Below are 16511 nucleotides of genomic sequence, written 5' to 3'. Positions count from 1 at the left end.
CAGACATGCTGAATTGGAGTGATTGTAGGCCCAAATAAGGGATACAGTATTGAAGTCTTTGACCTCCTAATCAGGGTCCTTCCTGGGCCATGGTACATTTTGAGATACCCACAAAGGTTGTGGACTCTTCTCCAATTCATATTTTGTAATCCATTCTACAAAGCACACAGAATTTGGCCTATCTGTGGGCACCAGACTTAGAATTCCTGGTGCTCCTCCTTATGCTTGATCTGTCAGTTCTGTCGGTTTTTTTGAAGCAACAAAAGTTCCCACAAGTCTATCATTATTTTCTTTGAGAATCTCTAGGGTGTAATCACTGGATTATTTTTAATAACTTTGTTGAAGAAGGTTTGAGTGGAGACTTCCTCACAGAGGGCAGTCATTCGATTGTATTAAAACAAGGGATTATTCAGATTCATGCAACAGAGCTGAGTAAAGGAATTGTCCTGAGTACTGCAGAAGTGAAGCTGTCTTTTCTGTTTTTCTTTCTTCATCGAGTTTATGTAGGTCTGCGGGGTTTGATTGAATGGATATTTGTTCAGATTTTTTTTTCTTCTTTTGTTTGGTTTAATATTGTCTAGGTAAAAGTCACACAGAGTACCGAGGGCCATGATCAACCACAGCTGATAAAAACACTACAGACAGGAGAATACTTTGGAGAAAAAGCTCTCATCAGGTGAAGCCATGAATGTATATACTATAACTAAATAAAATGCTTGGGCTGCTTTGCATGTGAAACTACTCATTTAGAGTTGAACTACCAAATTAATGATAACAAACATCCACAAATTAAATACAACTTTGAACTGATGTCTAAAAAGTACACTGTTTGTAGGAAATAAGTATACCAATTTTGCACATGAAATAATTGGAAAGTCTTAAATTGGCTGGTGCAAGTTAGATTAGTGTTCTCTTAGAATTTTTAGTTTTAGCAAATTAAAACAACACCAAGAGTCTATCTCACGTCAGAAAAAGTGACTGTCATCAAAAACTCAACCGATAACAAATGCTGGAGGGGCTGTGGGGAAAAAGGAACCCTTCTGCACTGTTGGTGGGACTGTAGATGGTGCAATCACTGTGGAACCACTGGTGCAACCACTGTGAAAATCAGTGTGGAGATTCCTTCAAAATCTAGGATTAGAGTGCCTAGAAAGCTCAGTGGCACAGCAACTGTCTGGCAAGAGCAAGGTCCTGAGTTTGATTCCTGGTACCAAAAAAACAACAGACAAAAACTAGGATTGAACGTCCCATTCTAACCAGCTATTTCCCTTCTGGGTATCTTCCCAGAAGAATTAAAGACATCATACTACAGTGATATATGTGCACCCATGTTTATAGCAGCACCATTTGTAATAGCTAAATCTTGGAAACAACCCAAATGCCCATCAACCAAGGAATGGATACAAAGATGTGGTCTTTTTAATACAATGGAATACTACTCAGCCACAAAGAAGGATAAACTAGAGACTTTTTTTAGGTAAATGGATGCAACTCGAAATCATGTTCCTAAGTGAAATAAATCAGACCCATGTGTGTAAACATCATATTGTCTCACTAGTAATAAGATCTGAAATGTACAACAGATATTGTGAATTGGGAAGAAACTGTTGAAAAGAAAAGATGAACTGTGATGGGGGAAAGGGGAAAGGAAGAAAGGGAAAAATATGTATACACAAGATAGTCAAGATACTTATATAGCTAGTTTCTCTTAGTTCATCAAGAAGAAAGTTTTGTGCTGATATTGTTTGGACAAGATCTCATGCCTATATCTTGTACTCTGAATAACTACTATAAGGACAGCAATACACAGTGTGTCAACTATTGTAACTGTCCTACTAACCCGTTTTGAACCTCAGTTTCACTTCTATGTTTATATTTTTTCTCTTTAAAATTAAAAAAGAATTTTTAGTTTTAAAAAAGTCAATTTAAAAAATGGAAAATTACAGTTGAAAACAAGTATTTATTTTCCCATGGCTGGAGATAGTAATCTATTCAGAGTTTTGTAAAACATAAAAATTAAAAAATCAGATAATGACATGGCAAAAACAATGTATTTTTAGGTATTTTTATCAGCTCATTCTGCAATCTCATTTTAGAAACAACTCAAAATAGTGTATATTAAATTTCTACCTGAAAGTTCAGTTTTTTTGAGGTAGGAGTTTATTTATCATTGGTCTAATTTATGGAAGCAGTGTTTTTAATGGCTAATCAAGGGGTTTGTACTTCCTGAAACGCATAAAACCTCATTTCTGAAGAAATTATTTTTCTAAATATAAATAACTTTATAAAATATAAAGTTAATGTTTGGGACAACATACTTTTAAAAAATTACAAATGTTTTAAGTAAGTGTTTTGAATAACTTAAACAATAACTTAAAATTTATTTATGACCAAATACTTTTATTTTAAATTTATGCTTAAAGGAGCAGTATTGCTGTTTGTTTATCTTCTTCTTAACTTTAGTTTCTGAAGCCCCAGTTCTGCTGATTTGTACGACAGCTTTACATAATTATAGAGCAACAAAAAACATTCAGAAATTACCTGAAGACAAGTTCGATTATTCAAAAATTACAAAGCTCTTATTTTAAAAAGAAAACCCAGGTGCTAAAACTTAATAAATTATATGATAGCTATTATGTGGGCAATTTAAAAGTGGAATTTAAATACAAGTTGACTGACTCGTTCCGATTTTCTAGCTGGTAATGAACTTCTTTAAATAGGAAGGAAATTATCTTTCTTTTTATGCACGATCATAATTTAATAGTATTATCTAATGCTTCAATGTTTTGTTCTTAACATTTATGCTTTATTTTTCTCATGCTCCTAAGTGAAACGGTGAAAGTTGGGAAGGGTACAGAACTTTATGAAACAGCTCTTGGAAGGAAATACGTTATCTGTTTTTGCTGGACCAGAAGTAATATATGCTGTATGTTCCAGCAAGCCAAGTATAGTGTTTCCCTACAAGAAACACGAGAGTTTGTGTTTATATAAGGACACCCAGCTTCCCAAAGCAATGAAAGTATATAAAGATAAAATCAATGGAAAGGAAATCTGGGAACAAACATTTTTATGTGTTTATGCATGTTTATACCATTGCTTTTTAAGGTTACTGCCTGTGAGTCCATAGTCCTTATGCTCTGTATATTTTCATGACTTGACATTAATAGTCCCCTGAGTTCTTTCAGAATTTTTTTTGGTGCAAAAATAAATCCATGCCACTTACACAGTTACTATGAGAGGACTATAAGTCTCTTCATGAACATTTAATACTTGTAAAGCGTTTGCAGAGTATGTTCTTAGTGAAAATCATGGTGATATTCTGTGAAAGGACTACCATAGTTTTTTCTCTGAACTCACAGATGAAATAGTTAGCCCATAATCCAAGATCCTGTCTGTGCCTGGACCTACCTGCATTCATCTCCACCATCCCTATCCCTTTCTTTCTCTTTCTTTCTTTCTCTTTCTTTCTTTCTTTTTCTTTCTTTCTTTCTTTCTTTCTTTCTTTCTTTCTTTCTTTCTTTCTTTCTTTCTTTTTCTTTCTTTCTTTCTTTCTTTCTTTCTTTCTTTCTTTCTTTCTTTCTTTCTTTCTTTTCTTTCTTTCTTTCTTTCTTTCTTTCTTTCTTTCTTTCTTTCTTTTCTTTCTTTCTTTCTTTCTTTCTTTCTTTCTTTCTTTCTTTCTTTCTTTCTTTTCTTTCTCTCTTTCTCTCTTTCTTTCTCTCTTTTCTCTTTCTCTCTCTCTCTTTCTTCATCTCTCTGCCTATCTATCTACATTTGTGTCTAATTAGACAAGTACAAGTTGAGCACAAACTGTTCTGCCTTTGACTCAAAAGTCCATCCAGCTGAAATATTTTCCTGCTGTCTTCCAGCAAGGATCCTATAAAGTGGGGAGGTACTGTAGTTAGGTCTCTGAATGTAAGCTGAGCAGCGGAGGGCACTCTTTGGGAATGGTAGAGATGGGTGCCAGACTGCTTGCCATGCTACCTACTATGAAGGAAAGGGAAAGGCACTTTAGTTTGGGTGATGCCATTTTTGATGACGTTGCCCAGAACTGTCGGTCTTACTGGTTATTACGATGCTGATTTCCGCTGCTCCCAGGTTACCTTACACAGATCTCTGAGCATAGGCTGCCATAAGGGTGTATCTTTTAAGTGTCTTTAATTTATAACTAATAGAGATGGGGAAGCTAACATAAGGGTTCTAAAGAAGTGCTTTCCTTGATGCTTGACCCATTGATATTCACTAGGAAATTAAATGTATCATTAAATTGTATACAATAATTCATCATATCTAAAATATCTGCTTTAAAATATACTACTATATTATATATGCCTAAGAAAGATGGTGCTGATAATTACACACCAACTCGTTGTCAGTGATAATTCATTCACAGATTGCAGAGATTTTAATGGAAAAATACACATTTTACATGCTGTAAAATAAAAATATTTTTGTATTTAATTAATCAGGTGATATGACCTTGAAAACTCTTCCTTTGGATTATATTTTTGACCAGTTTATCTTATGTTAATCTCTGGACTGTTTTCCCTCTAAATTTCTCTGATCAGTTCATTACTGTGTTGCCTCTTTGTTAATTAGTAATTTTCCTTTGTTCAGCGGACAGCTACTTTATTTTGCCTGTCACAGAGCTCAGGATGAGATTTCATCACAGTTGCAGTCAGGGATTCCTCTGTTTCCAATTCAGCCTTCTCTGAATTCCCTGCATGCATAATCTTTACCGGCACACATTTTAGATCCTTTTTTCCTTTCCTATTTTTTGAAAGGGGTTGAGTATAAATTTTAATGTTACAAAAAGTGTCTTTAGAAAGCTTAAGTGAAGGTTATGCTTTTATATAAGGTAGTAGATTCTCTAGGAAAACGGATGTTCCATTTCCAACTGCATTAAAGCTGACAGCTGACTTGTTTTGTCTGCAGTGATGATGTGAGGTCCGCTAACATTATTGCTGAAGAGAACGATGTCGCTTGCCTGGTGATCGATCGAGAGTGAGTATCTGTGTTTTGCTGGAGAAGATAGGCTGCTGTCACCTTTGAAAACGGCCTTCTGGTACTCAGAGGGCTGCTCTGTGTTCTCAGTCACTACCACTTGGAAATGCTGGCCAATCCTCAGCTGAGAGCACATCCTATTAAAATTCATGAGGAGGAACTGAGCCTTCTGATCTGAAGCTGTGGCGGTGGCAGATGCTGGCAGGCTAAATATTTTGTGTGCAGAGTTTGTACATAAATATCTCCAATAGACTGATTCCAATTTTACAACTTCCAGAGAGAATACTTATTAATGCTCTTATGGGGTTTCCTATACAATATAGAGAGCAGTTGCATAAGTGTATTTGCTGAAGAAAACGATTTCCTTCAGAAAATAAAGAAAATGCCCTTAGCACTCACAAAAAAATTTTGACCAAATACTCTCTAAAAGTATAAAATATTCATTAGCTATTTGTATTTCTAGCAAAGTTTTAACATTTGTAAGTGATGTATATCAACATTGATGCCTAAATATCTGAGGTTATTTTATAACATAAATCTCATTTTCTATCTTTCCCTCACTTCAAGTCGTATTTTAACCTGGCCTCTTCTAGCTCTCATTAATCAGTTTTTTATTGGTTATGAGATACAATAAAGGAGACTCAGGCATACCAAAGCTAAGCTACTGTTTAAGAAAAGCCGTATGTGGTCAAGTAAGTAGTGCATACTTACGAGATACTGACAAAAAACAGTAAGGTTGTAAAGGAGTGTCACAGGGTATATAGTTGACTGCTAAGTACAACATTTATTGAACATAGATTCACAGAGATATAGAGCTGGGAAGAACTTCAGAGGATTAAAATCCCTCTATCGTGGAAAATTTACGAAGCTGAAAAATAGACATAACGGCATCATGAATCTCCATCTACAAGTTCAACCATTCTGAACTTGTGTCTCATCCATACCCCTTCACCACTCCATGCCATCTTCTGACTTTTCAATTGAATTCGAAGTATGAAATAATTTCATGTATGTACTTTTATAGTTTCTCTAAAAGCCAAGCATCATTTATAAACCTAGCCACAAGAATACTAACATAGTAAATTCTTTTCTTTACAAGTAAGACGAGCAAGTCCCTAAGACGTTAAAGAATTGCCCCAGTGGGTCCATCTGTGATTGAGTAGGGGCTATTACCCATGTTTCCTAAGTCAGTTCTGCATGGTCTCATACATGCTTGGTGGCTGCTATAATCGCTGCTTGGAAATTGCTATGCAGACAAGTCTTCAAGGTGGATTTCATTTTTCAAGTGTGCAGATGGTGCTTAAGGAGTTAACAGGATTTTTTTAAGCAAAGAGGAAATGTGAAGTCACTCTAGATGGAGTAAAACTGCAAAGCAAAGGCATAGACTAGGAAAGAGCAAAACGTGGTCAGATAAAGGTAATTTTTGGATGCCAGCTCCCAAATGGAAAATGAATTAGTATAGTATTGTTCCAATAATGAATTATTTTGTATGCATTACTTAAAAGTATATGCATGCACCAAATAGCATTAGCTCTGTGGTATAATTTCTGGGATAAAACATTTGATAGAAAAGAAGAGCTCTTTTCTTTTTCCTTCATTATAATCATATACATAAAATATTTATGTAATATCTCATAATCCATAAAACATGCAGTAATAGCATTATTGTATAACATCATTTTAAAATGTTTAATTCACATGCATATCATTAAGAATCCATAATATATATTTGGAACAAGAAAAGGTTAAAACGTTTTGTGGATTTATTCTGTGGGTCAGAGATACTGAATTAAGTATGTTTGGGTTGATCTACATCCTGGATTTCCTGAAACTGTTAGGAAACATTTATCCTTGGCATCTCCCAAAAGTATTCCAGATTGGATGATAAATGATATGATCATCTAAGCTATGACTTAAACTAGAGAAGACTAAAATCCTGAAAAATGTCCCCATAGCATGCTGTGTACCCTGGTTGTGCCATTATTGTCACTTTGTGTTGTTTAACATCTGTCTTCCTGCTCTTCTTATCAGCTCTGACAATGTAGGAACATGTGGCTTGTGCACTGCTGCGGTAGGGGCAACATCTGCCACCAATCACCCTCAGCACCTGGGAAGGGCTTGCCAGGTGGTGGCTCCAGAAAGGCTACCATCCTTGCAATGCAATATGGTGACTGCAGAACTACAGTCTTAGTTCTTCTCTCCTAGTTTATGTTTTAACAAATGCTTAACACATTCAGGAAGGGGCCATCATTTGCCTCCCTTGCTGCCTAGAGGCTCTGACTTGAATTCCGTCATTTGATGTTAAATAGTTAACCACTGGTGGTTCAGGCTGTCCAATGGGGCAGTCCTGCATGTACCACTGGTGGTTCAAATTGGTGGAAACATGTCTTTAAAATGGCTACAGTGCAAGAGGAAAGTTAGAGTTATATTTCTTATTTAGTTTTTTTTTTTTTTTTTTTTGAGACAGGGTCTCGCTATATATTTCAATCTTAAACTTGTTTTGTAGCCTAGGCTGGCCTTGGACTTTCAGTAATCCTATTGCCTCAGCTTCCCTGGTACTAGGATTACTGGTGTGCACCATCGAGCCCAGTTAATATTTTCTATTTTAAAAAAATTTGATAGAGTATGTGAAATAGTAATGTGGTAAGAGTTCTAAACAAATGTCAAGTGTTTGTTATTGGTGACAGATCCATCCTTGCTAGACTGTCTGTACAAATCTCAAAGGAGTTGATTAATTATCCTTGGGGCTCTAACAGCTGAATGAATGCAGGCTATTTTAAAGTTGCAGCTCGAATGTTGTAGCTATTGCAGTTTAGCTTTAAGATTAGTTAGCAGACAACAGCTAGGGACCTGTGGCACCAGTGTCACTTATGTTAAAAAATAAGATTTGTTGACAAGAGTGCTTCAGTTAGCTTAGCAGCAAGCAAAACAATGATGAAGGATGGAATAAATAAAACAAAAAGTACAAGTAATATTTCAGTTCTATTTGAAAATTTCAGTTGTTATGGAAATTAGAATTTCCCTGGAAATGTTTCTTGTCTCTCTACTGTACGGTCAACAAAACTCTGTCCAGAGAACAGGGTAGGAAAGAGTGGGGAGTACTGCTCGAAGGCTTGCCTACTGTGCAGTACACACAGAGTGATATAGAAATGGATACGCTGTCAGGTAAGTGTGTGTAGACACAGGAAATTGTGAGAGTATGTTCTTGAGATGGCACTGGTTTATTAGCTTTGGGTATTTTGAGGTAAATTCTAATTCTTTTCATTCGACTATGTACCTGGTGCTTAAAATGTTACCAAAATAATTACAGTATGATCTGTGCTCTCATGGACACTATTCTGTAGTGAGGAAGGGAAGTACCCTAAAACACAAATCAAGGGAGATTGTTACAAGGGGGTATGGCGAATCGCCGGAAGTACAATCAAGACAATTATCTTTTCACTGGGGAGGAATGCAACTCATTTTTCTCATGGGCAGTGGAGTGTGTAGAAGTTCTCAGAGACAGTGAGCTGGGATGAGAGATTAGATTAGATCAGGAGCACAGCAGCTCCATGATCTAGGAAGGTTGAGTGAGGGCGATGGAAAATATTGACTGAGCCTCAGAAAGAACAACTAAGTTAAGGGCGAAAAATTGGATTTAATTACAAAAGAATGCTAAATGTAGAGAGTTCTCAGAGATGGAGAAGAAATAAATCTTACCTTTGATCTTTAATAGCTTAATTTAATTAATTGGTGTTAGAAGAATCTGTAACCCTTCCAACCTGTTGATTCAGCAGGCAGATCATGTCTACTCTTTCCACTGTCTTTTTTTAAACCTTTGTTCAAATGTCAAAATTTTATTTTTTTAAAGGGAAAAGAACAAAAACAAAATAACAAAAGACACAAACAAAACAACATAAAAATGATAAAACTGATACAGAATTTCAAAACAAGGTGATAGGAAATGAATGATGGCTGTTATATTACACATGGTTATGTTCAAAGTGGTTAGAAATTGCTGAAAAGGAAAGAACAACTGGGATGAGGGAAAACTGGAAAAAAAGAAAGATGGAAGGGGAAAATATATATGTATATATACACAAGATAGCTAAGATAATTGTACTACTAGTTTCTATTGGTTTATTGAAAGGAACAGTTAATGTGTAATTGTTTGATCAGTCCACTGTCTTTTTAAAACAAAACAAGTAATTGCTGGTAAACCAGAACTGCAAGCTGGATAACTACACATAGTGTTTTCTCAGTAATAGCTTCCTTTGCCTTCATAAACAAAAGATCAATTACAGGGCTTTCACTAATAAGCCGATATTACAGCAACTTTCATATTCCTTAAATTATTGAGAAAAGTGTACAAAGCCATGAGTAACCATACAAATAGTGAATTATGAGTTTAAGAAGAACGTCAAGTTGCCTTGGTACCTATCAGCACAGAGCATCTTATTTTATTTTATCTATTTAGAACATTCAACCAAACTGTCGGGACATTTGAAGAACTCCAAAAATACCTTGAGGGGTATGTGGCAAACCTGAACCGTGATGATGAAAAAAGACATGCAAAGTAAGTGCGAGAACATTTTTCTACCCAGATTTGATTTCTGGCAGCAGATAAAGGAGGGGACACAGGGTTATGATTGCTTGTAGTAACTTTTAATAGATTTTCACAAAAAGACACCACTTAGCACTAGAACACTGGTTATTAAGTTTATAAGTAGTTAGCAACTTTGTTTTGCATGATGAGCAGGGATTTTAGGGAGAAAACATTGGTAACAGCCCCAAAAGACATCAATACTTGAGTACAGGAAAACAGTAGGGTTATAGTGAGATATTTTCAAAATGTAAGGGAGCTATCACCTTGTGACAAGTGTACAGATGCATGAGTGCGTGTGTGTATGTGTGTGTGTGTGTGTGTGTGTGTGTGTGTATGTGTGTAGGAAGAGGAGGTTGGATAGAGCTGTAATTAAATAGAAAATCTATTTTAAGTGAAAATTATTTGCTAAAACTTTTCAGTTTTTATTTTATGTCTTCATCTTTTGCAGTGCTGGGGACTGACCCCAGGGCCTTGCACGTACTGGGCAGGTGCTGTACACTGAGCTACACTCTAGCCCTCAAAACATTTTTGAGTGAAAGCTTAAATGCAATCCATCAGATAGTGCTATCAAAGCTGTGTCATCAAAATTTCTAGAAGAGTGACTTTTGAGTTAGTGCATCTGACCAATACTTACCACATTTTCTGCAAAGAATAAATTTGCAATTTATGCCAAAAGCCTTTCCCTCTCACAGCTTGCAAATATATACCTCAGAGAAGTATGGCTTAATTAAAAGAGAAAAACAGATATTTCCAAACAGTACATAGACATAAAGTGAGAAATGTGCTTTTTGTGTTTCTCAAAGCAGTTATTCTGGGTAAGTCTTAGAAAACTTCAAAATTGAATAAAAGTAGCAAAAGATGGCAGACATTCCCGGTGTGGCCTTTTCTGGTATGTGCTACAGTGGAAATGGCTCTGTGCTTTTATTACCTTCCCTTGCCTCCTTTTCTGAGTTGTATATTAGAGGCTGTATTGAGGTCTATTTCAATTTGACTTTTGGCTATTTCCTGTTCTGTGTGTGTATTGTATATTCCATTGTTTTTCTCCCCAGATGTGCCTGAATCTGGTCCTACCATATCAAAGTTGATATAGATTTTGTGGCAGTTCTAGGCAGCGCTGCAGGCAGAAATAAGACACCTGAGAGTGGAGTTTCTGAAAGGCGTGGCACCTGCTCGAGTGCCACCCAACGGCTTGTGTGTAAAGTTTCCCTTCTCTTGTTCAGGCGGTCCATGTCTAACTGGAAGCTGTCCAAAGCACTCTCTCTGGAGATGATTCAGCTGAAGGAGAAGGTGGCCAGATTTTCCTCCTCATCCCCCTTCCAGAACCTTGAGATTATCGCAACACTGGGCGTTGGTGGGTTCGGAAGAGTTGAGCTTGTAAGGGGTTTACGTTTCAAGCATCTGAGAGAAGCCTTTTGACTCTTTTTTTGTTTTATATTCCAGCTGATCTTGGAGGAATATGTGAATTATAATTGCTATCTTAAATATTGTTTTGATCTGAAATCAAGAAAGTAAAGTTTTCAATCTGTACCTTGTATAGTAGCAGGTCTGCCCTAGTAAGTAACTTGTTAGCATTGGCTGATAGTTCAAGCTTCTACATAAACCCTTTGGTGAATTTGTTTTCTTGATCATGGTTCTCAAGTAAGCATTTGTAGAAGAAAACAAACTTGCACTTCTGGTCAGCAAAGTACGTACATATAGATATATACACTCACAACACATTAACTTGCTATGCACTAAAGAACAGAGGAATGTTTTCAGCAGAAATTGTCTAGAAATTGAATCCTGAATATTATGGTTGCAGTCCTTAAACATCTCCACTGCCATGTCTGTGTTTGGCTTTCATCGTCCTATTTTTGGGCTGCTCAAAATTTTCCGTCTGAGAAAAAGGAAAAAAGATGATGCAAAAACTGTTTGAGGAGCAGCTTTCTGCAGTGTTGACCAGGGCAGCTGGAAACTTCCAGGCTGATTTCAGTTCTGTCTTCCACATCAAAACCTGTCTGTGCTTAATAATCAGCTTTCAAGGAGTAGCCGAGCAGCACTGTCAGATCAAGTATTCTGAGGAAACTGTGCATGGGAAATCTGTAACCCTATGGGGTGCAGATGGCTCAGAGCCCTTGGCAATTACCAAGCCTTTCTTTGCCTACCAGATTTTTAGCAGTTCAGTGTGCACTGACCTCCAGGAGCTCTACTGATGCCTCTGTCTGCTGAGGGCCTCAGGCAGGAGCAGATCTGTCAAGCTGCCGGAGACCCCAGTGGTACACTCCCCACCTAGTCCATGCCTCATCTCTGATGGATGCAGGAAAATAGTTTCTTAATAGGTCAATTAATATTTGCAATATTCCTTATGCCGTATGGAGAGATAAGGGCATTATCCATCTGCAGTGGTGTTTCTTACCAAAGATCATGGCACAAAGATTGAATTAGCAATGCTGTAATCTGTTATCCTTGACAACAGTGATTGAAGCAGTAATTCCACTAGTGATTTAACAGTGGTAGGCAGTGAACAAAAATCAGAGTGCACTTTTTTTTTTGCACACCTTACTTACTTGTTTAGTGCATCTGCTTACGGAGCGTTAAGCCTATCAGAACAAAACACTTATTTTAAAATCTTAGCTTCCTTTTGAAGGAAAATTTTGATTTTACTTCTAGACTAGCACTGTCCGATAGACAGTGTGATGTCCTGCATCTGTGCTATTCAGTTGGGTAGTCAGTAGGGGGTTGTGGCTGTTGGGTGTGGGAAATGTAGCTAAGGCAATTGAGAAACTCAATGCTGAATTTAATTAATTTAAAATTTTCTGGACATTGTGATGAATGCCTGCAATCCCAGTGTTGTGGGACTATGAAGCAAGAGGATAGCAAGTTTGAGCCTAACCGGGGTAAGGTACTAAGTTTTGTCTCAATAAAAGAAATCAGTATGGGGATGTAGCTCAGTGCCAGAAGCTCTGAGTTTAATCCCCAGCACCACAATCAGTAAATAGATAAATAAATAACCAACCAAACTCCTGTGATTGGTAGCTACCCTACTGAATAATGCAGATACAGAACTTGATTGAATATGTTTTGCTTTGCAAAACCCAAAAGGTGAATATTAAGACATAATAATTCATGCCAGCATTTTTCATGTTACACAAGCAAATCTGAATAGATATCTAAAGATTGTCTGTAGCCTGAATTTTTTCTTGTTTCAATACTGCCCCGCCCCTTAGATCCACGTATCTGAGCTGTCTTGGAAATATGATTAAAGGAAAATTTGTGCTCATACATGGAACTCAGTTTTGGAGGGAAGGGGTTAAAAGCTTGCATACTATTGAAATACAAAGTGACTTTAGCTCTCATTAATTAATATTTTAATTAGATATTGCAGATCTTCCCTAGTAAGTTCATTTTGAGTGTCTTGCTGCTTCTTACATAGGTTAAGGTAAAAAATGAGAATGTTGCCTTTGCCATGAAGTGCATAAGGAAGAAGCACATAGTTGACACCAAACAACAGGAGCACGTCTACTCTGAGAAGAGGATCCTGGAGGAGCTGTGTTCGCCGTTCATTGTGAAGTGAGTGAACATTGTGCCTCTCAAGACTGGAGTTGCAGGCTCAACTTCTGAATGTCCCTGGGAAACAGAAGGCTTCATTCTGAGTTCTCCAGTAAGATCTGAGCCTAGCGTTCCCCGTTATTTCTCCTCTTGAGTAACCCTTACAAAAGTGTGTTTGTGTGTGTCTGATGTGTGAGGGTGAAATTATTGCAGAATCATTTGAACTGATTATTTTATCCAAACCTAGTGTAGGCTTTGGGAATAGGGAAACCCAAGTCCACAAGAAACCCCCCAGAGGGTGCGCTGGTGTTGAATTTGTGCAGGAAATGGCACTTGGACACATGCTGGCTGCAAGGGGAGACGTACCCTGCTCCTAGCAATGGCTAGGAACCACAGGAAAAAATAGGTTTTCTTTTTCTTCTGTAGCTATAACCAGAGTGTGGAGGAGAAGCACAGATTATTCTAGGCCAAAGCTTTCTTTATTTGTGAATTCACAAGTTAGTGTTACAAGCTGGTATATAAAGCCCCATTGTGTGATTTCTGGTGGATATACAGTGTCCCTATAATAAAGAGAATTTTTACTTTATGATCAAATACCTGGAGAGAACCTCTTACCTACTCATATTCCCTGACTTATTTTTTTTTTAAGATTAAAAACGAAGTCTGAACGCAGTTACTGCTGGCAGTAGTCATCCAATTATCTTTATTTTAATGATGGTCCCAGAACGCCCTTTTTGAATTAATATTCATTAATGAACTATGATGAGCAGCTTCAGGGCATGGATTAGGTTCTATTCATTTTTGCATTTCTAGCTCTTTGTAAAATGGCATATTTATAGGGAAATAATAATAAAAATGAATATTATTGGCAACATTTGTTGGACAGAGAGATTGACATGCACCAGGCTCTCTTCTAAGTCATACACATAGAGAGAGGGAGTGGGAAAATCATCAGATTTACCCCACTAGTCTAGTAGGAGGGTCAAAGGAATATATTTTCAATAAATATCTATCATCAATTTATACACAATGTACAATCAAATTAATGTGTATGTTCAATGCATAAGCTAAGTTGCTTAACTAGTAAGTGTCTGATCTGAAATCCCAACCTGGGCCGTGTGGTTCTGGAGCCCACTCAACCACATTCCTGGAACTGCTTCTCCCTGTGCAGCTCTGGTTGTTCTCCAGTCAGCCTTAGCCGACATGTGGTGCTGGGAGAAAAGGGGGAACCAAGGAACTCCTTGAACCTAGTTTTGAATATGATCTCCTGCCCAGACCCCACCCCAGCACTGAAGCTCCCCTCCCCCAGGAGGGTTGCCACCTACGGATTCTTGCTCAGCCCTCTGGCACTGTTCCTGGGTAAGAAGAACCATATTTCTACCAAGCGCCCTCCAGGGACATTCTCATTCAGGGCAGCAGAGCGCCTTGAAGGTGGGGCTTCTGTTAAAACAATTCAGATCTTAGCTCGACTCTCTGTCTGCCCAGTCTATTTCCTTTCTCTCTGGTGTTGTTCCTAAGTGCACTCCCCACTAGACTTCCTGCTTACAGTCTGTCTCAGGGGACTCCAAAACCAGTTAACTAGCTAGGGGACATAAAGAATGAGCATGAAGAACTGTTGTGCAAAGTGACACGTGGGGCCTGTGGTTTCCGGGACGATGGAGAGGCCACATTTGGTGGGTAGGTGGGAGAATGAGCTGCTTTAGTAAGAAGGTAGCCTTGAAGAATGGTTCAGTCTTTTACAGTGAAGCTCAGATGAAGACATTCAGTGTGTGGGAAGTGGGAGGGAGACTCAGGAAAAGGATCCACGTAAGCAGATGCAAGGCTGTAGGAAAGGGGAAGGAATTTCTGGAGAGAAGCCCAGTGTAGTTGTAGGATATTTGTATGGAAATGAGGCTCATCATTCAAAATGATGCTCTTAAGTGAATGTAAAAAGATTTTGAAACTACATTTCAAATAATCATGTTTTTTAATCTGTCTTCACAGATTATACCGTACTTTCAAGGATAATAAGTACGTGTACATGCTTCTGGAAGCCTGCTTAGGCGGGGAGCTGTGGAGCATCTTAAGGGACAGGTAATGAAAAAGAGTTGCAAGCACCGGCTTTTGTTTACTCACATCTGGTATGGAGGAAATTGTATTTGTGATTGAAGAGCATAAAGGAAATTATTAGGAAAAGATTACAATAACATGTTATCTCTTGATAAAAAAGTAGTAATAGTGATATTTTATTAACTCACATTATATTTGTGTCCTATGTACCCTATAAAGTAGCCCTCATTATCCTTATTTTAGACATTAAAGGATCCCAGGTTTGGAAATGTTAAACTATCCAAGGTCACTTGGCAGGCTCACAGTACAAACTCAGATTCCAAATTTTAAGGAAAAAGGATGTTTTGGGGAGTGGTAGAGCCCTAATTGAAGAGCACATGATTTTTACAGAAGTTCAGTTTTACCAAAGGGGTGGTTTCCCCACAGTCAAAACTATAGATATGTCCTATACACTGTTTCTGTAGGAGACTTCATAGTAGGCAGTACAGGGGTTTTCTAGACAGTGTAGTTTTTTTTTCTGTCCAGCAGACTAACAGTGTAAACACTTTTCTAACAAGTTTAGAGTTATTTGGGGGAAATTATATGATTTACCATTTTTTCACTAATATGAAAACTAAATATGATGAAAACATTGGTGATGTATAATTAAATGGCACAAGAGTACTGTAGCTAGCAAACTCAGAAGAAGGGAGAGAGAAAAAAATCATAACGATAGTGGAAGAATTTGAACTAAACTGCAAAGATGATAAAAAATTTTGCCAGTGAGGCAGGCGAGGACAGCACAGGAAATTTAGCATAGTATGAGCTCTCTGTGGATGACAAATAGAAGAAATGGAGAAGAAGATAAGGGAAGCAGAAGTGGAAATGGGAAGTGTCTTGGTTACTTTTCTCTCATTGCTGAGACAAAATACCCAACACCCAGAAGTAAAGAAGAAAAGGTTTATTTAGCTCAGTGTGTGGAGGTTTCAGTCCATACTTGGCTGGCTCCAAGGCAGAGTGGCACACGGCAGAGGGCAACAGTTCATGGTGGTGGAAGATAGCAAAAGCAGCCAGAGCAAATGGGAGGAATGGAGGCAAGCAGCCTCTTTCTCTCCCTTACATTGTATGCAAACTACCTGCCCCTGGGCGGGTATAGCACTCACACCCAGGAATCAGTCATAAACTCTAGAAGCCTGTCCCATGACTGCGTGAGGCTTTGGGGGGACATCCAGACACAAACCATAGCAGGAAGGTAGATTGGCATTGGATGGTGGTGTTATTGCCAGGCCAAACTTTGACACAGTCTTACCTGGGGCAGTGTTCTCAGTCCTGGGGACACGTGACAGTCACATGGGAAGCTTTAAAAAGT

The 16511-nt window shown here is 37.8% G+C and overlaps 1 protein-coding gene across 4 annotated transcripts in view; it reads left to right on the top strand.

The window, feature by feature from the left end:
• Window positions 1-16511, top strand: part of Prkg2 (protein kinase, cGMP-dependent, type II) — a 100978-nt gene that overhangs the window by 46671 nt on the left and 37796 nt on the right. For 2 of the 4 annotated variants that reach the window (XM_005388222.2, XM_005388221.2), the window contains exons 8-13: window positions 582-676; window positions 4933-5001; window positions 9458-9556; window positions 10807-10960; window positions 12999-13135; window positions 15098-15187. In XM_005388222.2, the coding sequence (XP_005388279.1) occupies window positions 582-676; window positions 4933-5001; window positions 9458-9556; window positions 10807-10960; window positions 12999-13135; window positions 15098-15187 (644 nt within the window). Of the gene's footprint in view, window positions 1-581; window positions 677-4932; window positions 5002-9457; window positions 9557-10806; window positions 10961-12998; window positions 13136-15097; window positions 15188-16511 lie in introns of those variants that run through there. The other 2 variants (XM_005388223.2, XM_013516090.1) reach the window with 2 other exon arrangements.

The sequence above is a fragment of the Chinchilla lanigera genome, unplaced genomic scaffold (assembly GCF_000276665.1).
Source record: "Chinchilla lanigera isolate Chin_1 unplaced genomic scaffold, ChiLan1.0 scaffold00032, whole genome shotgun sequence".
Lineage (NCBI taxonomy): Eukaryota > Metazoa > Chordata > Mammalia > Rodentia > Chinchillidae > Chinchilla > Chinchilla lanigera.
The sequence above is the reverse complement of the archived record's forward strand: the minus strand, read 5'-3'. Positions and strand labels throughout refer to the sequence as shown.